A 27,470-nucleotide genomic window follows, 5' to 3' on the forward strand; every position below is an offset into this window, starting at 1 on the left:
GAAAGACCAGTACCTGTGACCTCCACTCATGATGATTTTCTGCCCGGTACTGGTTTTGGTCTTGTCGTGTCGGACTCTGAGGTTGGCAGTTCCCCGACATGTCCTGAGGTTTCTCCTGTGCTGGTGTACCCCAATGTGCTCTGTGACCCAGAAAGCCCAAGTGTGCCTTGGTTACCAGCATGCTCAGATGCTTCCTCGGTGGAGACATGCTCTGATATGGCCTGTCTGCTTGCATGCCCAGAAGTGGTCCCTGAAAGTCCTGATCTTGATGGGTGTCCTTGTAATTCTGAATCCGGAATAGTGATTGGTTCCATAGGAGGGCTTGATAGTTCTCCATGTGAGCCTGGTGATTGTTCTGCCCTCTTGGGATCTCTGTCGAGCTTCAAAAGGTTCTGGGAGATTCAGGGAGAAATTTTGCTTAATACCCTGGATAAGATCAACAGTGGCTTTTGTGTTGTAAGGGACACTTCGAACAGGTATTGTGGCAGGTTTGGTGTTTTCGGACGTTCCCTGGAAGGTGGTGGGTATTGTCTGGAGGGTGTCGATGGCTTCTTCTCTGGCGTTAACAGTCCTGATGGGTGTTATACTGAGACTGGTAGTACTGATGGGCATGTTTCGGTGGCTTTTGCTTCCGATGAGGTCGGTTTCGGCTGGACTGACTCTGGAATTGGGCCTTGTCGGGCTGTCCTGACCTTCATGAGTCTTCAGTTGGAGTTTTTTGGAAATACCAGTTTTGAGGGACGTCTGGAATTCGTCCCTAGAGGAGGGGGTACTGTAAGGATCTGCTCAGCTGGCTGCACAGGCAGACAGCTGTTTGACCATTCCTTGTGTCTGGGGAATGCAGGTCTCTGGATAAGAGACCTGGCTTTGTCTTGCAAGTTCCAGACCTGCTCTGCTGCTGAGGGATTTGCATACATTGGTTATGCAAATCATCTAGCTGCTGGCAGTATAAAGGTTGGGATCACCCACAATCCTTTGCTGGTCATTCCTTCAGGGTTTGTTGAAACACTCCTAGAGTGTCAGCCATGCTATTTCTTGTTAAAGTGATCTTAGAGTAATTCTTGGAACTGTACTAGGCAGTTTCCTAGTACAGTTATATTGCCTATCTGTTTTGTCTGTCTGTTGCGATTGTCCTGTCCCAGCGGTGGTCAACAGGAAATCGTTCTGTTTGTCTGGGTGCTAACCGGGGCAGCGGTTGCTACCGGTAGCCCCTTCTGATCTGTCTTGCTTGGATCACACTAGCCTCTAGCAGTAGTGGCAGTGTATCCTTCTGATCTGTCTTGCTTGGATCGCACTAGTCTTGCGCTAGCGCTGTGGATCCTTCTGTTCTGTTTTCCTGGATCGCACTAGCCTCTAGCGGTAGTGCTGTGGATCCTTCTGATCTGTCTTGCCTGGATCGCACTAGCCTTGCGCTAGTGCTGTGGATCCTTCTGTTCTGTCTTGCTTGGATCGCACTAGCCTTGCGCTAGTGCTGTGGATCCTTCTGTTCTGTTTTCTTGGAGTATAGCTGGAGCAGCGGTTGCTACCAGCTATCTCATCTTGGAGCGCACTAGCCCCTAGCGGTAGCGGCTGTGGATCTTTCCTAGCTTATTTCTGTTTTCTGTTTGTCTGTCTTGTCTGATACGAACGCTTGCTGTAGGCTCGGTGAGGTAACCGTTAAGCAAGCGCTCGCGTTCTCTGTTTCGTGTTTGTCTGTCGGTGGTTAGTTAGGCGTGCTTATCTCTGTTGTGCTTAACACGGGGAGACCGCGCTGAAAACGCGTTCGCTGTTGCGAATGAGTGCGGTATTCGCGTTTAGTTAGCGTTTGTTATTTTCGTTCTCATTGTCATTTGCTGTGCCTTTGCTCCTCTCGTGTTCTGTTCTGATCTGTCTTGTGTCACTTCTGGCGATCGCCCTTCTCGCGATCGCGTTCCTACTTTTGTTTCTGCTGATGTGTGTTCACCGTCGCAGAGTCGCGACTAGATTGGTGAACACACATTCATCCTGGACCTGTGCTCTTTCTCTTTAACCTCCTTGGCGGTAAATCCGAACGTAGTTCGGGGTAAGCCGCCGGAGGGTGCCGCTCAGGCCCTGCTGGGCCGATTTGTTTAATTTTTTTTTTGCTGGATGCAGCTAGCACTTTGCTAGCTGCGCCAGCACCCCGATCGCCGCTGCCGCGCGCCCGATCGCCGCTATCCGGTGCGTCGCACGCCCCCCCCCCCCAGACCCCGTGCGCTGCCTGGCCAATCAGTGCCAGGCAGCGCCGAGGGGTGGCCCGGGACTCCCAATGACGTCCCGACGTCAGTGACGTCGGTGACGTCATCCCGCTCGTCGCCATGGCGACGGGGGAAGCCCTCCAGGAAATCCCGTTCTTTGAACGGGATTTCCTGATCGGAGATCGCCGAAGGCGATCAAAGAGGGCGGGGGGATGCCGCTGAGCAGCGGCTATCATGTAGCGAGCCCTGGGCTCGCTACATGATATAGATTTTTTTTTTTTTTTAAAAACTGCTGCGCTCCCTCCTGGCGGATTTTTTTATACCGCCAGGAGGGTTAAGGGCTGTTCAGCCCCGCATTGTCTTTATCTGTACAATCCCCATCTGGCATCTGTGGCCGTGCAGCAGTTGTGCTAGTCTGCACTCCACAGCGCCATCTGCTGGTGGGAATTGCCCTCTACTGGTGCTTGCACCAAAGCTGGGTTCCCCCCTTCATACGCTTGTGGAGGATTTCCGCCGTGTCAGCGTACGCCTTGTGCGCTGAACACGGAGATATCCCACAATTGTTACAATGGCCTTAATTCTTTATAAAGATACTCACTGAAAAGGATTAATACAAAGATGATGGCCACCCTCCCTGCTCACTGCACACTTAATAAAGCGCTGCCTGCGATCGCTCTGAATCGTGGAAGTGTCCAGTAATTTGACCGCGCTAATCTCTGTAAAATCACTCACGCAAAACGCTAGCATTTTTTTAGATGTGAACGGGGCCTTAGCGCCACTTCTTGTCATTCGATCATCGTGTTTTGACCCCTGCAAGGGGACACAAACCTGCCGGATGTAGCCGATCCTGGATGCATCCAGGATGAGATGAGAGGACGGGATCTACTGTGGCATTTATGCAAATAACAGAAAACACTCTCATGGAAACAACCACTTCCGTGCACTTAAATAGAAGCAGTGGTTGAACCCTTTAAGTGTCACTTTGGTCGCCCCCCGGGCTTTGGTGGCCCCCCGGAGACAAAGCGGTTACTGCCCCCAAGGGTCTGCATGAACCAGCCCTTATTTCGAAGAACTTGTTTACTTCCTTCACACACATATAGTGATTTCACCATCATTGTGGTGTAGACCTGTAAAGTTGTCATGTCCATGGAGAGGATTAGTAATGCGTATGTTATATCCTTATTTAGACTTTCCGTATTGCTTTAGTTTTGGATTTTTTTGTTCCACAGATTTGTTAATCAGTTTATATTTCATTATTTTAGCAAAAATGTTTTAGCAGGGCATGTGCTGTTATTATTTATACATCAGTGTCCTCAAAGACTACCAGTGCTTGTCCTTCACATTGCAGTATGGTGGAGCAATCTGGGTAATATTTCCACATCTATATACTATTGGGACACTACTAGATTGTTGCCTTTCCTAGCCAGGTTGTAAGCCTTTGGGCAGGGTCTTCCTCCTTTTGTGTCCTACCTGATCGTGCACCTCCATTACTGTGCACCCATGCTATGCATTTGAGTGAACCTAACTTGCCTAATCTCCATGCTCCCCTCCAGTGACTGACTAAGCATTACCTTGTACTCATACTGTGCTGCGTGATCTGGTTTTCTTGTATTCCTGTATTGTCATATTGCTGTTTGTCACCCCTAAATATTGTCTGTAACCTAAATTAATGTCCAGCGCTGCGTAATATGTTGGCGCTCTATAAATATAATAAATAATAATAACTTTGTTGTACATCACTTATACTAAGTAGAGTGAGGACAAAATATTCAACATGAATTAAACAGGTTGATTAGGAATGCCCACACAATATATACAGTACAGGAGTTTGTTGTCCAGGTTCTAGAAATAAATATGTAATTCATAATTTTCATAATTTACAGTTATAAAGTACAGTTGTGAAAAGGGCCACTCTCAGCTCCCCAGACTCTCAGTACCTGATTATCCCTCATTGAAACCCACAGGCACTGGTAGCTGAGTGATCGAAACAGCCAGGCCTTGCTACCACTCCATCCTGTCTGCTACTTTATAGTAGAAAATAGACAACCTTTCCATTGAAATAAAGAGGCTACCTGCTTCTTACAAAACAATAACACCCAGTGGCCGAGCAAGCTGTGGTTGTTGATGTAAAAAAATTCTAAAGGCGCTGATACATTGGTAAATGTTTTACAAAAGATTTGATGACATAAACATTGAATTTAATGAAAATATATTGAAGCTATGACATTTTCGATCCATATTTTGATTAGTACACAGATTAAACATATATCTAACATGCCCATTCTTTTGTGCAATTGATCTGTGGCCTCTGGTGAGAGTGTGAGGGCGTGTCTTGTTGCAGAAGTGCATGGCCAATGTTTCTCAAATGTAGCTAGTGACTGGAGGCACCTAATAAAAGTATAAAAAAAATAAAAACTGCTTAGTGCACCTGAGATGGGGCCACAGGAATGAAATATACATACCTGGGGTTTCCTCCAGCCCCCTCCGGCCTGATCACGCCCATGCCATCCTCTTCTGACTGCCCGTTCGCCCGCCACTGGCCTCAGAAAATCCATCAGTCGGAGCCAGTCAGAGTCAGGCGCGCTCCCCTGTCTAGCTCCTGGCGCCGGGAGCATTCTGTGCCTGCGCAGTAGTACTGTGCAGGCACAGAGCGCGACCGACTACATGAAGGTGGCGGGACTGTGCGTGCAGGCGGGTTACGCATACTCATTTATCCCCAGACTGGAGGACTTTCTGGGGCCAATTGCAGGCAAACGGGAAGACAGAAGAGGACTGCATGGGAGCAATCAGGCCGAGGAGTAATGGAGGAAGCCCCAGGTATGTATATTTTATTCCTGTGGCCCCATCTCAGGGCCACTTTAAAGCTGGTAAAGCCACTGTACGGAATGCGTGGCAGGGGAGCTTGCTACTGCATCACTGCACAGCAAAAATCTGTGTTCATATGACCCTGTGTCAGGGTGCAGCGACTACGGATGCGGGACTGCATCGCCCATTGACTCGCATTACTGCATGGTCCGTGCAGTAGGCACTGCTCATGCTGTAATGGGCTGCAGACTTTGCAATGGCATTGCAGCGAAATTTACACTTCTCCCACGTCGCATCACGTCAGTGTGAAATCTCCATAAACTTTCATTGACTTGCCGGCCTCTTGCAGTAAAATTGCTTACTCACCAGCGTGCAAGGAGCCTGAAAGGAATGTAACTAAGAGCTCATGCTAAAAATTGTGCATTGATTTAGGTGCTACTATTGTGTGGTTATTCTGCCTGGACAAAAGGGAGTCCGCTTGGCTGCAAAACAGTTATTAGCTCTACCATGGTCAATTAAAGCATTGAATCTGAAGTCTTTATGTGGTGTGCTGGCTGTACTTGAACTTTTGTATGGATGTATTGTAAATAGACATCCCCAATGTCTGATTGCTGCCACGCATATTGATTAAGAAACTTCTTTTGGGGGGGGGGGGGAGTAATTTTTCAACATGACAGTCTTATTCTTCACTTTCTGTTTCATGCTAAGCTGTAGAAGCACTGCAGTTAAATCTGTATTGATAAAGCTGTAGTAACCAATATATTTTTTACCAGATACAAGTGATTGAAAATGATAAAGTCAGCAGAGCCGGACAAGTCTACACAACCAATGTCAGAGGACAGGTTCCACCACTTGTCACTACAGATTGCACGATACAAGATCAAGGTAATCAGGTGTAGAGTGCTTTCTTTCACAGGAAGATCAGATGTCTTTACAGCTCTCACACAGGTATCCCTAACACCGAATTGCAGACATATCTTTTGGCTGCTCTGTACTTGCTGTCTCGATTAGACTGTGAACTGTAAAGCAAGTGGTCCCATTGCCCAAGAAAAGTACACATTATTCGTATGCAGTTTCAATTGTTCAAATTTTAATGATCGTTGCGCTTTGCGCTCTCTCTCTCTCTCTCTCTCTCTATATATATATATATATATATATATATATACATATATATATACCTTAGGATAGTGTTACATTAGCATGTCAGACATATTTGATATTTTTTGTGCCTTTTGGCAGACATGATTAACCCAGTAAAGTTGCCTTGCACACTGCACCTTTTCATATGTGGTTATTAATAGTTTGCATTTTTCATGGAAAAAAAATAATTACAAAATGCAAGAAGCTTTTCAGGCGATTTCAGCATCGCTGGATATCACTAGCAGTTTTGAAAAGCGTTTGGTCAATGTTAAGTATATGTGGCGGTTCTTATTTAAGCGTTTTGTGTTTTTCAGCGATTAGCTGAAACGCAAACTCGTAACCTGCACCATTTCTGAGGATTTTTGAACGATTAGCGCTTCAATGTTAAAGATAGGAGCGCTTCAAAATCACCCCAGAAGCGCTGGGCTGTTCACAATAATCAGCATTTTTCCTGCGCTTTTGCTCAGTAAATATTGCAGATTACCCATAAAACACTGCAGTTTACCCATAAAACACCTCTGTTTCCTGTGTAGTGGCCATTTCCAGTATGGGAGAGTGACACACGTGCAGTAAAATCGCTAAACGCAAAATGCTGGAAAACACAGAAAAATGCTATCCCATACAAGTAAAAAACGCTCAAAATACTATTGAGAAAAACGCCTGAAAAACGCTGAGCGTTTGCGTTTAGCGATTTGTAGTGTGAACAAAGCCTTAGGCACAATGCATTCACCAGAGAAGTTAATGTTTACCAGTAAATGCAAGTTTGGCAGGATATTCTTCTTTCAGTGGTCTGCTGGGTCACTAGATGTTACCAGCCAGTTGGAGGGGCAACATCGTGATTGCTGTGCCAATCACAAGCATTCAGTTCAGTGAATCACCCTCCCCTTGTCTATTCCTTTTAATAGAGATGGGGCCTTATCTAAGTAATTTTTTCTCCTGAGTTTTCTCCCAGGAGATAATTTCTCATGCACATAGTAATTGAAGTACTAAAAAGCATGTAAACAAATGTGAGGCCCAGTGCACACTGGGCGGATCCGCCGGCCGCATCCGCTTGAAAATCCGCGTGGCTAATGTATCTCTATGGGCTGGTGCACACCGGCAGTTTGAGGTTTTTAGCAAGCCGCAAACGTGCCTCTTGCTGCATGTTTGCGGTTTGCTTAAAACCTCAAACCGCCGGTGTGCACCAGCCCATAGAAATACATTAGCCACGCGGATGCTGATGCGGCCGGCGGATCACATACAAAATCCGCTCGGTGTGCACCCGGCAAATATCGGCTCTCTGCTCCCAAAACCACTAGCGTTTTGACGATCTGCTAGCGGTTTTAGTGTGCACTGGGCCTGATAGTTGAGTATGTGCTTGTATGGTGGGAGCTTTAAAGGGAAAATAAAATTCTACTTACCCTGGGCTTCCTCCAGGACCTGGCTGTCGATCTTTCCCTCGACGCAGCTCCACTCCTAGCCAGTGGCCTGGAGTCCCCTCCATTGGAGATGCCAACATGCCGCTTCGTGATTGTGCTCACGTGGTCTGGAGCGTTCTGTGCCTGGGCAGAACACTCCAAGCCACGTGAGCGTGGAAGGGACCACAGACACTGGAGGGACATATCAGCTGCTGGGGCTGGAGGAAGCCCCGTGTAAGTAGAACTTTTTTCCTCGGATCTTCCCTTTATAGGCATTTTATTAGTAAGGTTTGAAAATATCTCTTTGGAGAAAATTTAGGACAAGAGCTAATAGGGTAGGGAGCGTACAGCAATTTTACTGTTACTAGTGCAAGGGAAGCACCAGCCCTTAACCCATTAGCACCACAAGCATTATCATAGCAGCACAGCATAACCACGGAAACGGACATGGTGCTAATAGGTTGACAGCTGATGCTCTCCCTGCTCTAGTAACAGCAAAATTGCAGTGTGCATGGCAACTTTACTGGAGTTTAGTGCATCAGGCTGCACAGAGTCTTAACCTTCCTGGCTGTAACCGGTAGCCGCGCAGGAGGTTTTCTCAGGCCCTGCTGGGCCAATTTGCTTAATTTTTTTTTTTTTTTGCTGCACGCAGCTAGCACTTTGCTAGCTGCGTCAGCACACCGATCGCTGCCACCCCGCGCTCGATCGCCGCTATCCGTCGCGCTGTGCGCCCCCCCAGACCCCGTGCGCTGCCTGGCCAGTCAGTGCCAGGCAGCGCTGAGGGGTGGATCGGGACTCCCAATGACGTCGCTGACGTCATCCCGCCCCCCCGCCCCGTCGCCATGGTGACGGGGGAAGCCCTCTAGGAAATCCCGTTCTTTGAACGGGATTTCCTGATCGGAGATCGCCGAAGGCGATCGAAGCGGGCGGGGGGATGCCGCTGAGCAGCGGCTATCATGTAGCGAGCACTGGGCTCGCTACATGATTTAAAAAAAAATAAATAAAAAAAAAAATAAAAAAAATGCTGCGCTGCCTCCTGGCGGAATTCATTAGACCACCAGGAGGGTTAAACCTTCCTCTTGTGACTGTAAGTCAAACATCTTCATGAGGACATGTAGTCTTTACTGCAATGTTAGGATTGTAGTCTGGAATTTGTTGTTCTTCAATTCTGTTTGTCACATGTGTACTCAGCAGCCGCAGCCAGAGGTCAATGAAAATTAGCTGAACTGAAGTTCTGAGCACATTTGTTATTCTGTCCGGCTCTTTACTTCAGCACATATGTTTATACTTCTTTATCGTGCTGATTGATGCTGATTGCTATTAGAATTTACATTGTTCAGATCTGGTTTTAGTTGGGCTTTTAAGCAGAAGTCAAGTAAAATATTGAAAGCAGCCCAGCACATAGTAGGGTTATTGTAGTAGCAAGCTGTAAGGCCTAACGCTGTAGGATAAATTTGGCTGGAAAATACAGAATTATTAAGGTACTTTTGAGCTGATTAATATCAGAGAATGTAAGTGATCTGGCTTGCTAACCAGGACATATGCAAAATAGTGTACTTACCGTACATATGCAGGCCCCCAGCAAAATTTACCAAGCTGGGAACCATTTAGCCTTACCCCCCCAACACACACACACACTTTCCACATGTGCCTGTGTGGGCTTGTATGAAAAAACATGCTGCCTTGTGTGTGCTCCCAAACTCCTCTTCTCCTGCCCGACACTCCCCATATTTTACAGAGTAGATGCCACAGAGCTCATACCTCATTCTGGCAGTGGGACAGGTCCTCCTCACGCCTCTGTGTAGCCACACCAGGCAGCCTATCGGCTTGCAGCTCCCTACCGCCAGAATGAGGTACAGTATTAAGCTCTGATGTGGTTGCCCCGCGTTGCCAGTTGGGGAGGAAAGTTTGGGAGCACACACGGAACACACCACTGCTCTGCACTTTACGACTAGCCCCCCTTAGCTTCTGGGCCACCCTGCAATGGTGGGGGTCGTGGGGGGCTATTGTTATGCCCCTTCTGCTAAGTGGATGTGATGCTGGGTACACACGGTACAATTTTCTGTGCGATTTTCACACCCGATCGTTTTTTCCGCACTCGATTCTGTGCTCGATTCTCTTATCTTCACTCATTTTTCTTATCTTTTTCCATTCACTTCTATGAGAAATCGAGCTCAGAATCGATCGGGAGTAATATTGGACATGAGGGATTTTATCAATCGGATCTATCTATCGCACGGAAAATCGTACCGTGTGTACCCAGCATAAGAGTTTGCTACCTCATTTTTGTTACTGTATCATATTGCAAGTGTTGAAGGAAAAGTAGAGAACAAGCAGTTGTGCAGTCAAAGCCAAATGCTTCCATCCACGGTGAGAACCCCAGGCTGTCCAGGATTTATGTAAAAGGAAATCCCACCTTTATTGTAAAGTTACCATCAATATAGATATGTTATTAAAATGATTTTTCTATTTTAATCAATTTAGTCAGTGAGCTTAAATTACTTTTCGTTTGCAGCCTTGGCAATGGCAGTCTGTATACTCTGTTTGGAGTACTGATGCCATAAATTCATATTCTCAAGGTGAATGTGCCTTGCCCAAATTTTAAGGTTAGATAGGTTTTTGTGCCTTGTCCTGTATAAAGCATGCCATACACACTATCAATTTTTCTTGGCAAATTTGATCACTTTGATCACAATCTGCCAGAATTCTATAGCGCAATAAACCCCATCAGTCGCAAATCAGATCAATTTGCATCAAACATTGGTTGAAATTAAGATCAGACTGGATGGATCATTTTGGTCTACTAGACATGACGGGGAATCGGTGGTAGACCGACAACCCATAGTGTTGCACTGTATCGAAAAGTACAAGGCTGCAGTTATATCAATAGATTTCATGGTGAAATGATTGAAAATCTGTGTGCAGTGTAAAATGGGATTGATGCCTCTCTGAATAGATTCAGATCAGAGAGGGATTGGTCTGTTTGCCACATTGGGTGGCAGTCTAAAGATATATTGGGCTTGATTCACTAACGCATGCTAAGTGTTAGCACGCCAGTGAAAAGCCCCTTAGCACGTGCAAAGTGCCTATGCACCCGCTAATATGCATGTGCAAAGTTTAGCGCTGCGCGCGAAACGTTGCATCGGTACGCGCGAAACTGAAAGTAGCCTGATAAGCATCCTTTGCACGCGGACGGTGGGACGTTTCGCGCGCACCAAATAGCGCGCAATCAGTAACAGCTTTGCCCGTGCAAACTACTTAGCATCCTAGTTTGCACGTACAAAGCTTTTAGGCGTGCTAACTGTGTTAGCATGCTTTAGTGAATCAAGCCCATTGGCACCTTAATCCTGATAGTTTTCACATTCCATTTGCAATTAATATGGCCAGCTTGAATCAGTCTATAGACATCAGTGAACTTAAGATTGTGCAGGTATCATCTGACTACTCTCTGCTTTCCAGTGACTCTTTGTCTGTTTTATTCATTAAAACCTGATGTCACTTGGCCTTTACTATCTTCAGGAAACCAAGAGCCAAAAAGTTATTTCCAGATTGGACACAGACAGAGAACATTTATATTGTGCTTCTTCTCCTGGCGGACTCAAAGCGCCAGAGCTGCATCCACTAGGATGCACTCTATAGACAGTAGCATTGTTAGGGAGCCTTGTCCAAAGTCTCCTACTGAATAGGTGCAGGTTTACTGAACAGGAAGAGCCGAGATTCAAATCCTTCAGAGCCCTTTAACCATTTCACTATCCAGCCAAATGTTCTGTCTAGTCAATAGGGCCCCGTAAATCTACTTCAGAGGGATCAGCGGACCCTGATGTATGTCTAGTGCTCTACTGATAACTGAGGAGACACTCAAGTGTATATAGATACCATGTTGTTTGCAAACTGAGATAAAAAAATTAGAGCAACTATGAATGAGAATTCAGGTGTGTTATTAACAGAAAAAACATTTTATATATATTCCAGGCAACGCCAGCCCACGTTACATTAGGTGCTCAACATATTGCTTCCCTATCTCCTCCGATATGGCTAAACAGGCTCAGATTCCTCTTGCTGCTGTCATCAAGCCTCTAGCTGTGATTCCACCAAATGAGGTAAGGGAATAATCTGCCAACTAAGCTTCAGATATTGATTAAAGCTGTAGCCATATGACCTCATCATTCAGTAATGTGAAATGTTATCTCATTTGTAGGAGTACTAGAAAATCACTTCTTGCTGCTTGATATAAACCACTGTGCTCAGATTCGGTGCAAGGCATAGCTGCAGAGAATTAGACAAACATGCAGTGATTTATGCTTGACCTTAGTACCGTAGTTACGCTTATGATGATGATGAGTGAGTGGTGAGCTGCATGTAACTGTTTCCTGATCAACTACAGATACATAATCAGATGCAGGTCAGAGCGGATCGCTTCAAAAGTATGCCTAATTGGTTTCACAGCCTGTTTCAAAATCATTCGTATTCCTGCAAATTCTTTTTTCCCCAAGTTATGTTTTAAGAAAATATTATGTGTTCAATATTGGATAGAAAAAATACGTTCTTTCTCTTCTGCTTTCTACTCTGGTCTCAATTTCCTCTTCACCTTTCTTTCTTTTTCCTCCACTCTTCTCCTTCTTTCTTGTTCTTCTGGAAAAGGGGGGGGGGGTGCGTACCCCTCCATTATTTTCCTTTTCTATGTTCTCTTTTTCTCCTTTCTCTTTTTCCCTCCTTACATTTCTTTTCACCTTCAGTTTAAATGGTGTGCTATACCATGCAAGTACCTACCTCTGCTAGATTATAATGTTATGTTTTCATGGTTGCTAAACTGCGTACTGTGTGAACGACCACGTATGCGCAGCCTCCAATCTTTCGGAAGGGGATAGCAGCACAGTGCAAGAGAAAACCGTGGGACCTGATAGACTGTTGGGGCAGGAAGAAGCCCCAGTCAAGTGAATCTCAAGTTTTTTTCCTCACCTTGGGTTTGGCTATGATTATCCTTATGTGTTAAAGGTTGGAAATGCATAGCATACCTAAATAATGTCATTTTTTTGCCCAGGTTAATCTACTCAGATACTACGTATTGGTTAGGAGAAGGAATGGGGCAAGGTGTGTGAAACAATGAGTCGTTTAACAGCGCTAATTTATAAAATTATCAACATTTATTTTATTAATCTGCAAACAAGTATATATTCACTAAAAACAAAACCCCATATGGAACGGCCGACCACCACACTGGAACCGACTCATGCAACCACCATGCATACCTAACACTTCTCACCTAATGTGATCCAGGGCCCATATAGATGATATCTAGGGAAAAGTTCTTCTACAGAGACCAGAGATGGCCAGAGTTTACTCCACGCTATATAGATAACTGTCCATCAACAGGGTGGTAGACTAATGACATCAAATCCCATAATGGCTTCAATCAAGATGGAGAACAGCATATAGCAAGGCATATGTTCAGGAGATGCACTAAAACTGACAGGCTCTAAAAAGCACGAAGAAATTTGCCATCAGAGTAGACAATGCTTGAGTTCATGCAGTCAAAAGCCAGCAAAGCATGTAATGCAGCAGTAAGCAAAAGCAAGCAGAGTTCATGCAGCAGTTCACCTAACTTAGCTGTATGCAATTATAAAGCCTGAATGCAGTCATATGACAAACCACATACTGTACCGCTCCTTGTGATTCTGTGTGTAGCCAGTCCGACGTTACAATGTAATGCTGTGCTGGACAGGGTCCGAATCGGTTGTGGGGACACACGTGGAGTTTATGTAGGTGGCCAGCAGAGCGGTCCCAGTCCCCAAAGCATGAGTCTCTCAGAGAGAACCGGCCATGACAAGCGCATGGGTCTTTGTGCTGGATGGATGCCGAGCGCACCGGAGGGAGCCTCAGCGTGTCCCAGGTGGAGGCACAGATGGCTAGCAGGGGGGGGCGGCGGAACCGCAGCAGACGGGGTCAGGTGTCAGGCACGCCGGGAGGACCCGACATGTTTCGCCGGCAACTTCTGGCTTTTTCGAGAGGGCGTTCCTGAACTGTGTACTGTGCGTATGATTTGTTTCCATTTTCACTGTAGGTATGCATACCTGATATCTGTTGTTATTCTTCCTTTTAATAAAATTAGATTTAACAAAAAAAGAAAACAAAAATAAATCACAGTTACTTAACCGGGAGCGTTCTCCGCATGTGCAATTCTGAAGACTTAATGCGCAGAAAGCTCCTGACCACATGAGTGTAATTGTGGAGTCACGTAGCCAGGACCGCGCATGCGCAGCCTCCAATCTTTCGGAAGGGGATAGCAGCACAGTGCAACAGAAAACCGAGGGACCTGATAGACTGCTGGGGCAGGAAGAAGCCCCAGTTAAGTGAATCTCAAGTTTTTTTCCTTACCTTGGATTTGGCTATGATTATTCTTATGTATTAAAAGTTGGAAATGCATAGCTAAATAATGTCATTTTTGCCCAGGTTAATCTACTCAGATAACCAATAAAAGGTGTTATAAAACCCCTCATTGTCCTGTTCCTGCCATTGGCTACCATATTATATCTAATGCTGTTGGCATCTTACAACTTGGCCACACCCACCAAAATGTAATGCCCTGCAGCTTGGACATACGTTACCAGTTTGGTAATCATCTGACTTACTTCATCAGGGGCTACGGTGGAGGGCAGCCCATGTTTTTATACTATGCATACTCCCATTAATATGAATTATTCAGAATTTATACTCAAATTAAAAACCTAAAAAAAAAATAGTGTATGGTAATAAATACAAGCTATTAAATATACTGTTTTGTACCCATGTTTTAAAGGGAAGGTTCAGGGACTATCTAAAAAAAGTAAAAATCCATTTCCACTTACCTGGGGCTTCCTCCAGCCCGTGGCAGGCAGGAGGTGCCCTCGGCGCCGCTCCGCAGGCTCCCGGTGGTCTCCGGTGGCCGACCCGACCTGGCCAGGCCGGCGGCCAGGTCGGGCCTCTTCTGCGCTCCATGGTGCGTTCCACGCCGGCGCGCTGACGTCATCGGACGTCCTCCGGGCTGTACTGCGCAGGCTCAGTAGTTCTGAGCCTGCGCAGTACAACCCGGAGGACGTCCGATGACGTCAGCGCGCCGGCGTGGAACGCACCATGGAGCGCAGAAGAGGCCCGACCTGGCCGCCGGCCTGGCCAGGTCGGGTCGGCCACCGGAGACCACCGGGAGCCTGCGGAGCGGCGCCGAGGGCACCTCCTGCCTGCCACGGGCTGGAGGAAGCCCCAGGTAAGTGGAAATGGATTTTTATTTTTTTTAGATAGTCCCTGAACCTTCCCTTTAAAATAACATACAGTATAACAACAGTCAAAAAATGGGTATCTTGGGGACATCTAGTGGACAACAATGATAATGCATACATCTAACAAAATCAAAGGAAAAAAAAATAATATATATATATATATATATATATATATATATATATTTGTTGGACTGGAGAAGTTCATTGTATCAAGTCAGCATGTTTCCTTTTGAAGTCTTTATTAAGATGACGTTACTAAAAGGATTGACTCTTGGGTGCATGTGAAAAAATTAGAAAAATGTAATATCCCACATTAAACATATACAAACATCTAACAACCAGTAATTGCACTCATCATTGATGTGATATATATCAAGCAATATTTGGTCTGATTGGACACCAGCCCGCCACCTTAAGACTTTACATATAATTGCATTCATTAAGATTACATTATCTGTTATCCAGGTTCTCAAAAGCATCTATAAATTCTGATTAAGCCATTCCCTTTCTCTACACCTCCGTCACACAGTGGCTGTCCTTGCATAGCTGATTGTGGTGGTTTGGGATTATTATGCATACAGTGCTTGGGAAGTGGAGGAGACAATGTAAAATTGTAAAATGTGCCCTATAGCTCTGTAACCACTGCTTGTATGCCTGAATAAGACATAAGTTACAATCTCTAAAGGGTGAGGTCAGCATTGTATAATTTAAAAAATATAAGGATATTATAATATTTTTTTGAGGTTGTAATGATCTTCTAATAACATTTTCTGTGACAAAGTATGTGAAAATCCTTGGTATGTGATGAGGATATGAGCTGAAAGCAATGGCTGGTAATCCAGATTGTGCCAGTGCAGGTACACCTGAGGGTTACATCCCAAAACATGTAGTGTGCACTTTACCCAGTCTAACCCATTAGCGTTCATTCCCTAGTTTCAACATTAGCTTTGAGTGCTCTCAAGTACTTTTTCTTAATTAATAAATAATGTGGTCAGGATTTGACCTGCATTACTGTTTACTGAAACCTCAAAGAGCCTCAAGGGTGTATTTATGGTGGGAAATGTGTTTGTTAATCATAAAAGCAAAGCTCACCATTTGTAAAATGGGCCTGATGATATACAGTACATGCCAGTATGAAGGTGCTATATTTCTACATAGTGTCTCCAGCAGTTTTGGTGTATTTCTTCCAGTTTTCTAAAGTGGAAAGCTGTAAGTCCAGATTTTATCCCTCCTCTAAGTGCTGTCAGATTTAAAACTGAAAGAGAAACAGAATTCTCTGGCAGCTCTCCGGTCAGTGAGAGGATAACATACTTGGCTAGGCTTTAACTTTGCATATTAAAATATGTAAATATGCGAACCTTGATTCTGTTGTGTCAGTCAGCAGCTGTATGCAGATGACTGACAGCTGGACTGAGGGAAAATATCTAACCTATCTGAAATTGCCATTCTTCACAGTCACATCCAGGATGCACTGCAGAGATATACTGTATATGTGTGCTTTCATATTGACATTTCATGTCACTTGGGTAAAATATGTGACTTTTTTTACCTTTTGGTTCAAGATACATCATTTTCAAGGCAATCGTCTATTTTCAGTGTTCATATTGACAATCAGAATAGTTTCCCTGTAATGCCTTGCACTCCTGTCACAGGGAACTCCATGCAAAGCTTCTGCTTAGAGCTCAGATATCACCAGCTAGCTTTAGTCCATAGCCTTGGATGTGTTTATATTTCCGGGGGTGTCTAGCGGTCCTGGAGAATGTAATTGGTGCAGTCACTGTTTCTATAAGATGTCAGTTGAGGCAATGGTATAGTGCCTTGTGCTCTGAACTGTACATGTCTGTTTATCTGATTTCTCCTATTAAGCACAGCAGTGGCACGTGACATGATTCATCTTCTCTTGTGACTGTTTTAGCAACAGAACATAAACTTTGAGCACTTACAGGATCACCCAACGGCTCAGAGAAAGTTTGCTGGACAGATAACGACTTATGATTCCATTATAAGACCATTCTGTATTAAGGAGTGCATCACACGCTTAAAATAATGACATATGAAAAAGTTGCCATTTATTCCAAAATATGCTAAGTATGTATGAGTATAGCTCTCTTACAAGGAGTGTGTTTATCACTAAGCAAAAAGGCTTAGTTACGAAAATATGAGGATTTTTCCACGTATGCATGTAGGAATTTTAGTCAATGTTTTTTAAAGTTTGTTTTATTAAGAAATAACAGCTGAAATATACATTCACAGTGAAGGGGCAAGCCCAAAGGGCTTATAGTGTACCAGTAGTGGTGCTCGGTAACCTCTTTTTGATATCTGGGTTGTTCCAGATCCGGATAGTAAAAAATCTGGATACATCCAGATATCTGGATACGAAACGAAATGGCTGTAAATTAACATCAGGAGGTTCCAGACAGCGGTCGTGCAGCCCACATTGTGTCCAATGCACTACTGGGACATCACAGTTTTCAGCCCAAACATCTGAAAAAAATTAAACAGGTTTTTTTTTTCAACAAAATACAGCTATTGTAGTGTAAAGTGTAAAGTGACAGTGGCAGACTGGCAGCAGAAGATTTGTTCTGTGTGGACCCTGGCGGTGGGTAGAGATCTCTGTTGTAGAGCTGGTGCTGGCCTGCTCATCCACCATCAGCTCCATCACAGACTCGGCGTCTTTCTCCTCCAATGTGCGCCGACGACCCCGCTGGAAAATGGCCACTACACACTGCTGCACCTCTGCACAGTGACTCCCCCTAACAGCTGGGTATCCAGTGCGTCCACGGCCAGTGGCTAGCGGCGGAATGGACACCGACGGTGGCGGCAATGCTGCTCCCTCTCCTCTTGCCCTTGCTTTTCATGCTGCCCCTCCCCCGGCTGCCAGTGCCAGCAGACATAGTACAACTTTATATGTGTCCAAATGAAGTGGGGTGCTTGTACTTTATTCAAATCAGTAGTACTAGTAGATAGTAGCAGTAGTAGAACTTCAACTAATGGAGTGACAGCAGAGTAGCACACACTGATACACTAACTGTCTGTCTATCTGTCACACTGTAACAGCACTGCAATTAAAGTAAGCTAACTCAATGCAAATTAACTATATATAACTGGTAGTAGTAGACTAGTTGTAGTAGTACTAGTAGAACTTCAACTGACGAAGTGACAGGAGCACACACTAACTGTCTATCTGTCACACACAGACTGACTCTAACAGCAACACTGCAGTAACTATCTGTAGTAAATAAAGCTAACACAGTAGTAGTACTCTCTCTAACAAATAACAACACAATATAAGACTAGTAGTAGTACAGTAATCTAATCCCTAATAACCTACAAGCTATACTGTAGCTAAGGCTGGCAACAGGCCTAGCCTGTGCACACAGCAGGCCCTAACCTTGCCTAGCAGCTACAGCACTAAGTCTGACTGTCACACTGACTAAAATCAAAATACAAGCTAGCTAACTAAAAAACAATAAAATACTGGTGTAGTACATGTGTTTAGGAGCAAAAACGCTAGGTTTAACACAGTCATACAGTACTTGCTTAGCCAACAGCACTGGAGATGCCTCTCGGTGAGCGGTCACAAGCAAGGACGAGATTATCATTATGGCGCCCGCCTTATATACTGGAGGGGCTGGCCAGGGTTCCCCTCTGTGATTGGTTGCTAGGTGTAATGGATTGCGGAGATGCCGCCGCGCGGTCTGGCAGCAGGGCGGCTGTCTCCGCGTTCAGACCGGCGGTTTCCGCACAGCAGCATGCGTCTGGTTTGCCTTGGCCTTCTAGTGCACACAGATGGAGAGCTACGCGCACGCGCGCTAGAAGGCAAGCCCTTTATGCCAGTAGGAGAGCGATCAGCTGATTTGGTCGATCAGCTGATCCCAGCGCGGTTACTGATTGGCTGAGTGGCGCAGGGCGGCGCGGAGGATCGCTGCAGTATATATAGATCTTGCTGGTCAGTCTCTGGTTGTCTGCCGTTGCGAATACTTACGTGTGAGCACTCAGAACCTCAGTCAGATCCCACAGTGTGTTAGAACCAGGTGGACCTGGGAATTCACACTTAGCCAGATTACTGCTGTGTTATACTTTAGACCAGTTCCGGGGTGTTGAGATCAAGGACCTCACACCCAAGCTTAGGATCACTGTGCCATTGCTGTGTTATACTTTAGACCAGTTCCAGGGTGTTGTGACCAAGGACCTCACACCGAAGCTTAGGATTACTGTGTCATTGTTGAGTTATTCTCTAGACTAGTTCCTGGGTGTCGAGACCAAGGACCTCACACCTCAGACTAGGACTGTGCTTTATATCTGTTATGACTACTTGCTCTGTCGACCTCTCTCTTGCTTTCTGACTCGGTACCTCTGCATATCTGCCTACCTGTTGCCAAACCCTGCCTGTACCCGGTTACCGAATCAGCCTTCTGTCTCTGTACCTTATCTGCTCGTGTGTTGCCGACCTGGCCTGCCCGACCCTCCAGGCTGTCACTCATCCCTGCCAGTGGCCTCTACTCCTCTGGAGTCCCCTGGCTGCAATACAGTCTATTATCTGATCACCAAGTATCACTGGTTGCCAGGTTCTCTCTCTATACCCTCTCTCAAGGAGATAGTCCCTGCACAGCCGAGGGCCACCTGCCCCTCAGGTGGTTCCTGGCCGAGCTGCCTGTGTCTCCCGCCTCACGGGAGATAGCCTACAGTTGCACCAAACACTTACACTTCATAAGGTGTCCAGAGGTTAGTCATACTTGTATTATTGGTGATTCTGCAGATCATCCATAATCAAATATACATCTGTATTATTGATGATTCTGCAGATCATCAATATTCAGATTCTCTCTGTGTGCTGACACCAATCGTTACACTAGAGCTTCGGCTGGGAGCTCTCTGATTGGCCCAATGGCTCAATGGTGGTTACGCTATCCGGATCCGGGTACCCGAACTAGGTATCTGGACTGATTTCCAGATACCTAATAGGTATTTGAGTTAGCTCGGATAGTGCATTCCAGATTTATCCAGGTATCTGGAATCCGTATCCGGGTTCGGATACCAGAAAAAAGTTTGGATATCTGGATAGTTCGGGTATCTGGAATCTGGATGAGCATCACTGTGTACCAGAGACGGCAGGAAAAAAGAATTGATACTTACCCGGGAGTACCTCCAGCCCCATAAGCATGTGGGTGTCCCTCGCCATCCTCCCACAGTCTGCCGTGCAGCTGCAATCAGCCCCGGTAACAGGCTCAGTCGCATCACTCAGGGTCTTCTGTGCTTGCTGTTACAGAATGAAAGAACATCAATTGCAGAATAAATCTCCAGTAGAACAATGCACTGCACCATCATCCCCTTCCCACCTCCATAGACATACAATACATCACTTTGCTGTTACCCGGTGACACATCTGTACAGCATTGGGCCACTCGCAGGATTGAGTGCAACACAAATTTGGCTCAAAATGTGCACGTGTATGCACCTTTATGCTTCAGTTTGACTCAAGTCTGACTGCAGAAAAAGTGTCATTTAAAGCTCTGTATTATTAACCCTTACAGTGAGAAAAAAAGAACACAGTCAAGTTCAATTTAGGCTTGGTACTGTAAATACATGTATTTATCTCATCATGGGCCTGATGCACAAAATTTTGGTAATACTGCTATGCAGAGACAGCGCATGGCAATATTACCCTCACTTCCGGAAGCAAGTACAGAAAATTACACTATTAGCGTGATTTGCGGTACTTGAGTAGGATGACCATTGCAGTGGTAACTTGAGTTACTAACGAGTGGCATGGCCATTGCTACGGTTGTGTGTGTTACTATTAGTAACACTCGTTACCTTAGCAACGGCCATGATACTCGAGGACCGCAGGTCGCGCTAATGTACTTGCTGCCAGAGTAAGGGTAATATTGTTGTGCGCTGTCTATGCACAGCAGTATTACCACGATTTTGTGCATCAGGCCTCATGTCACATATCACTTCTGGTAGCGTTTCAGAAAGGCTATGTTATGTGTGTGTGGCTAAAACAAGGCTTTAAGACGTGACACATAACATTTATATTGTGCTTTTCTCCTGGCGGAGTCAAAAGGCTTCAGGGCTGCAACCGTTCATGGTGTGCTCCATGGGAAACCAGGATCATTAGGGAGCATTGCCCAGAGACTCCTTACTATTTTATATACTGGCTTGAGCCAGAATTCAAACTCTGGTCAAAGGCCTTAAAGGATACCCAAAGTGACATGATGAGATAGACATGTGTATGTACAGTGCCTAGCACACAAATAGCTATGCTGTGTTCCTTTTTTTCTTTCTCTGCCTGAAAGAGTTAAATATCAGGTATGTAAGTGGCTGACTCAGTCCTGACTCAGACAGGAAGTGACTACAGTGTGACCCTCACTGATAAGAAATTCCAACTATAAAACACTTTCCTAGTAGAAAATGGCTTCTGAGAGCAAGAAAGAGATAAAAAGGGGAATTTCTTATCAGTGAGGGTCACACTGTAGTCACTTCCTGTCTGAGTCAGAACTGAGTCAACCACTTACATACCTGATATTTAACTCTTTCAAGCAGATTTCTTTTTTTTTTTTTTTTTTTTTGATGAATTCTTGGATGTAAGAAGTTATATCAGTAGCAGGCAGTAGACTTCTGTTAATTAGTAGACATAGGGCCTGTACACACTGGCTGCATTGCGCTGCGATTCTGAAATCTCATGCGATTTTTAATTTCAAAGCCTTCCTGAAAATAAAGCAAATCGCGAGGCACTATATTTTATTTTCATGAAGGCTTTACAATTAAAAATCGCAGTGCAACACAGCCAGTGTGTACAGGCCCTAATACATTGTGTGTTAGCAGGTGCTCTGCAGTCTACAGCACATGTGCTAGCTATTTATTGCTTGTATAGCACTTGCACAGAACATGACTCACAGTTCTCTGCTGACCCCCAAATGACTGTTCTCCTGTGTCATGTTTTGCTTCAACATCTTACTCTTTAGGTACATGAACGCTGTGTTCACAATTAGTAATACCGCAGTCCTTGCTGACGTATTGCGAGCAATGTTGATACCTTGTACTGGTTATTATCCCCAGATATCATATTTGTGCACACAGGGTCCTTATTTTTCTCTACCTGCTTTGTTAATCATGTTCTCTTTCAGTATTAGCTCAAACATTCCTCTGACTGTCCAACCTGGTATGAAGAGCTATTACAACACAATGCTGATTTCTGTTGAAAGCAGCTGCAAGAGGATCAAGTGTTCCTTTTCTTTGCTGCATCCTCAACACATGAGAAACATTGTTACAATCTGTTTACCTGAGAGTAGAAGAACAGGGAAGCCAGGTTGCGGTTTAATTTTTACAGAGAGCCAGTTCAATGGCATTATATTAGCTTAGTGTATTTATATAGCAGTGATGCACATTCATTTCAGCCTCAAATGTTTTGTTCATTTATCGCTGTGTTTTCATATAAACTTGTGGAAACATAGCCATAATATAATTTATCTCTGTATTTACTCAAATTTTTCCTGTTTGGTGCTAGCTTGTTCTTTAAAATGTACCTGAGATGGGCGTTGTGGGTTATTTATACTTACTTAGGGCTTCCTCCAGCACCATTAAGTTCGTAGGGTCCCTTGCCGTCCTCTCCGGCTGCTCTGTTCTCTAGGAACCCCCCCCCCCCGGTAATCCGGCCAGTTACGCCAGCCATGCACTTACCACCACTGCGCAACATGGGTTACGCGTGCCGCCGAATAGCTTGGCCGGTCGGTTTACCGGGGGAATTTGCTAGAGAACTGAGTGGCCAGCCTCTGGGTTCATAGTAGGAACCATGCAGGCAAGTTTTTTGGGGCAGGTGAGGTGGGTTACCCCCTCCCCCCCTGGAGCATGGTGCAGGAGGAGGGAGCAGCCCCACACTGCAGCACAGAAGTACTAGAAGAAAATTATGCAGAGGCGCAGTGGGGCAAGAACAGAGCCCACCATCCAATAGGCCAATTACCAGACTCCTCTTGGGTGTCCTGGCTTCCATAGCTGCCTGACGTCACTCATCATGTGATTACCGTAACAGTGGTTTACGTGATGACACTGTTGTCCTTAATTATTGCAGTCCAGGTGCCCAAGGAGGAAGTCTGATGTCTGGATGGTGAGTTCTCTGGGAGGCTCTATGTCTACAAAAAGGGCTGATTCTCTCTGGGGACTCTCTGGCTACAAAAGAGGGGGCCTCTCTGGCTGCAAACAGGGGCTCTCTGGCTACAAGAATACAAACGGGGGGCTCTCTGGCTACAAAAGAGGGAGGCTCTCTGGCTACAAGGATACAAACGGGGGCTCTCTGGTTTCAAACAGGGGGCTCTCTTATTACAAGCGGGGGGATCTCTGGCTACAAGTGGGTGGTGGTTCTCTGGCTACGAATGGGCGGGGCTCTCTGGCTACAAATGGGGGGAGGCTGTCTGGCTACAAATGAAGGGGCTCTCTGGCTACAAATAGTGGGGCTCTCTGGCTATAAACGGGGGAGGGGGGTCTGGGGTTGGGCTTTCTGGCTACAACTGGGAGTGGGGGCTCTCTTGCTACCTATACAGGGGGGGGGATCTTATACTGAGGGTGGCTTCATCTTGCTACCTAATCCTGGGAACTTTTGTGGCTACCTATACTGGGAGGGGGCTGCATCCGACTACCTAACATTGGGGGCTCCTGTGGCTACCTATGCTGGAGCTCTGCATCTGGCTTATTAATACTGGGGGCTCCTCTGGCTACTTATACATGGAAGGGGGTCACCTAGTAGTGGGGGCACCTCTGGCTACCACATTGATATGCAATAGGGTGGCGCAATTCGTACACCCTTTCCTTGGGAATTCTATGAACTAAATCTTTCCCAGGAATCATCAGCCATATGCTGACCTGCTTCACTGATCATCATCAGCAATAGGGCCCTGTATGACATTTGGGTCGGGGGAATGTATATCATCCCTGGGTTTGCATACTAGTAGGTTCATTAGTTTTTCTCAGATTGGCCTTTTATTGTGGCAGAGACAGTATATAGTGAACCAGTCTGAGGCACAGTTAGTGGTGGGAATTGTTCGCTGTACTTTGTGCATCTCTAAAATAAAATGTGTGCAGTGTAAAAAAGTGACATAATGCTAATAATCAAGATCAAACATCCAGTGCAAAAGATTCTGGTTACTTTTACAACTGGAACCTGATTGGGTATTTTGGTACCTGCACTAGTTTTTGCTCTATATTTAATTCCTTTCATCATGATAAGTCAGTCTGATTGCTCCTTAGTTGTTCTAACAAAATATCTGAGAAAATAAATGTAGTATTACTAACAGGAATCCTAAAGGAATCCACTTGACACCATTGTGTACGTGTTTGATGGCAAATCCGAAAATATATAAAAATGCCAAGCAGGTACTACAGTCATTTGTCTATCACTGTTAGGTCAGATAACTGAACAAATAAATACACGGTTTGCTTAGCAACTATCTGCAGCAGCAGCAGGTCCAGAGAGAAGCGAGGCATGTTGTGTTTTAATTAGAACTAGTGATGTGGGATCTAGTCTCTTTACAGAGAGGTCACCCCCTGTGTTATCTTACTGCAGCCATGGGCTGATGAGTTGGGTTGGAGATAAAAGCCTTGTTGTAGAAGACAAAGATGTACATGAGTGTGTGGCAGCTTATCCTACCAACATGCTCTTACACTACGCTATCCAAGAGACAAGATATTCCTCTCACTGTGTTTGACTGTGATTTTATCCCATACATCTGACTACAACTGATGTGTCCATTACAATGTAATGCTAAATCTACAAGTTAGTGATATACTACTACAACTATGTGAAGAATATATCTTCATGTGGACCTGAACTCTTGCACAGGACAGAAGGAAAACTGAGAGAAATTCACCCTGTATGTATTGAGAGAGTTTAGCCTGTCTAATTCTCCCTCATCTGTGATTAATCGCAATTGTAATTTGATCTCTCAGCTGTGTCAACTGGCTGCATTGGCAGGGCAGATCATTTGTAAACACACGATATTAACTCTATGTCTGCTTCCATGAAAGCAGGAAGTAGACACACTGCAGATTTATTGCAGGATTTGTATCAGCTGTAACAAGGAAAGGTTTTTCTTTAAAGGTTATTATGATGTTGCTTATTTTTTAGAGCAGAGAGGAAGTTCTGAGTTTAGGTCCGATTTAACAACTCAAATAGTATTTGCCATGTACAATATAAGATTTCATTATGGAATATTTTAACTCTTTAAAGTGAACATGTAACTTACCCAAAAATAAAAGGTTGATACCTCATTAGGCGTACGAGAGGAATCGGCGCAGGATACAGCCTCTATGGCTTATCCTGCTCCTGCACAAATTCCCATCAATATTAAATACTATTCCCCCTCCAGGCCGCCATGGATGGTGGGGAATGAAATAATTGAGCTTCCAGCAATTGCTGGAGGCCGAATTATTGTGTTTTAAAAGCAACTTCAGCTCCGTCTTCTGACGGCGCTGAAGTTACTCACTGCTGCGCCCAAGTCTCCTGCGCTGGAATGGCAGTGTTCGCTCTATAGAGGGAAGCCTCTGGATAGTCCAGAGACTTGTCATTCCATCTTGGAGCCCACGGTTCCTGCGCAGGGTCCCACTGATAATACACAACAAGAGCTTGTGGGATATGTTCTTGTGACTGCGCTTCACTCAGTGTATGCTTTAGAACATCTCTGCCCAGAAGCCATGGCTGGGAGAATCCTGGGCATGCACAGTCACAATTGTTCCCAACTGCACTTGCCCGGAGTGCTCCTGGCAATGGCTGCTGTGCACAGACATCTGTGAGCATGCATGAAAATAGGGGACAGAGAATGTACTGTGGCTGCAACTGAGCTCAGTTGCAGAATTTAACTTGGGAGACAGTAGCAAGACTGTGGGTACCTCATGTTTAGTTTTTTTCAGCTCAGGTGTGCTTTAAACCATTTTTAAGATATGACCATGTTAACTCCAGTATGTACAGTGCACGCTGTTACACTGTGCTTGTACTGTTAGTAAACAAGACGTAGTCTGTGGTGATTTCTGCTTGAATGTGTTTGGAAGCTACCCTTTCTACTTCTACAAGGTTAGACTGTGTTCCCACTTAAAAGTAAAACTAACATTTATTGTCCATTTTACTGCATTGCAGTGAACTGCTCTTACAGTATATTATATATATAGGAGCCGTTCCCACTTGTCAGCCTGCAGCAGATTCCTTGCAGTAAGGGGGCTGTACTTCTGTGCAATCTGCGATAAGCCCGAATAGGGGGAAGCATACCCCATATAGTCTATGGCCCCAGGCTGCAGCCAGATCACAGTGGACCAATGAAGCGAACACTACACTGTCCGCTCCAAAACTCTTTGGCGTATCACTATCAAACTGATAACATCTGCAAACACGTTGCATTTATGTCACCCGTAAAGTGCGAACTCAAGGAATCCAGCGCAGGAGATTTGGGTCCAGCTGGCGCCACCATAGACCGTAATAGGAATTACGGCTATAGCAGCGCACTGTGAGTAACTTCAGCGCTGTCAGAACACGGAGCTGAAGTTACTTTTAAAACACTGTAATTCGTCCGCCAGCAATAGCTGGAAGCCGAATTACATTGTTCCCCACAATCCACGTTGACCTGGAGGGGGAATAATAATTAACGCCACCGGGACTTGTGCCGCAGCAGGATACGCCGTATATCGGCTGTATCCTGCGCCCAAGTCTCCAGGCGGCGATTTCTCTTGTACGCCATAAGGTGTTCATATACTGGTTGATAGGGCCAGCAGATGGATCGCTCTCTGAGCATTATCTAATCAGAGAGGGATCTATCTGCTCGATTGTCTTCACACACTACACACAGATTTTCAATTGGTTTTAGCATGAAAATCTGTGTGTTCCTGCCGAGTATGTGCAGATGTTCTGATGTGACTGTAAACCATACAGCATGACGACAGACTTAAAGTGTACCAGCAACAAAAAAAAAGATGTATACATACCTGGGGCTTCCTCCAGCGATCGCTCTCACGCATCTCCCTCCTTTTCCCTCCTTCAGTTCTGTCAGCTTGTTTGACAGGGTTATCAACAGTGGATTGATAAGGAATCGATTGGAGAAGCACATATGTTAGTCAGAAAAACTGGTATGCCTAGTTATATGGGGATGAAACTAGTCACAGCTGCTAAGATACTAAGCAGACGCTTCTAAAGTTATTCAATAGAGTAGCTAACAATATTGCACACTATGCTGTAAGCAACTAGTTCATCTAGTATGCTTTAGTAAGTTTATAACAAGCGCAATGGATAACGTTCGTAGCAACTGCATGACATGTTCGTCACAGCTCCTAACCCTTTTACTTGACATTTATTGTGATGATCTACAAATAATGTATTACTTCTGTTTCACATTTATTTATTGGTGCATTTCATTATCAGTGTAAAATGCTGTAAATGTATGTAAGTTAAATAAAAGTTGTCTCACTTGCCAATTTCTTATAAACTAACTAACACACTTGGCTGATGAATGATGTTGTAAAATTCCCTACTTTATCTTTGCTAGCAGAGAGCCTTATGTGTACGTGCTTGTTATGCACAGCTCCCTATTATTTGAACTTGCCTATGTTGACAGGACTGCTTAACAGTTCAGCATTTAATCTTGGATTTCTGTAAGCTACTGACTTTCTTGGTTGGATAGCGGCATCTAGGGATAGCTTTCGGT

At 45.1% G+C, this 27,470-nt stretch overlaps 1 protein-coding gene across 4 annotated transcripts in view; it reads left to right on the top strand.

The window, feature by feature from the left end:
• Positions 1-27,470, top strand: part of SEC24D (SEC24 homolog D, COPII coat complex component) — a 181,688-nt gene that overhangs the window by 71,481 nt on the left and 82,737 nt on the right. For all 4 annotated transcript variants that reach the window (XM_068280585.1, XM_068280593.1, XM_068280612.1 and 1 more), the window contains exons 7-8: positions 5,774-5,885; positions 11,510-11,637. In XM_068280585.1, the coding sequence (XP_068136686.1) occupies positions 5,774-5,885; positions 11,510-11,637 (240 nt within the window). The remainder of the gene's footprint in view (positions 1-5,773; positions 5,886-11,509; positions 11,638-27,470) is intronic.

The sequence above is a fragment of the Hyperolius riggenbachi genome, chromosome 1 (genome assembly GCF_040937935.1).
Source record: "Hyperolius riggenbachi isolate aHypRig1 chromosome 1, aHypRig1.pri, whole genome shotgun sequence".
NCBI classification, from domain to species: Eukaryota; Metazoa; Chordata; class Amphibia; order Anura; family Hyperoliidae; genus Hyperolius; species Hyperolius riggenbachi.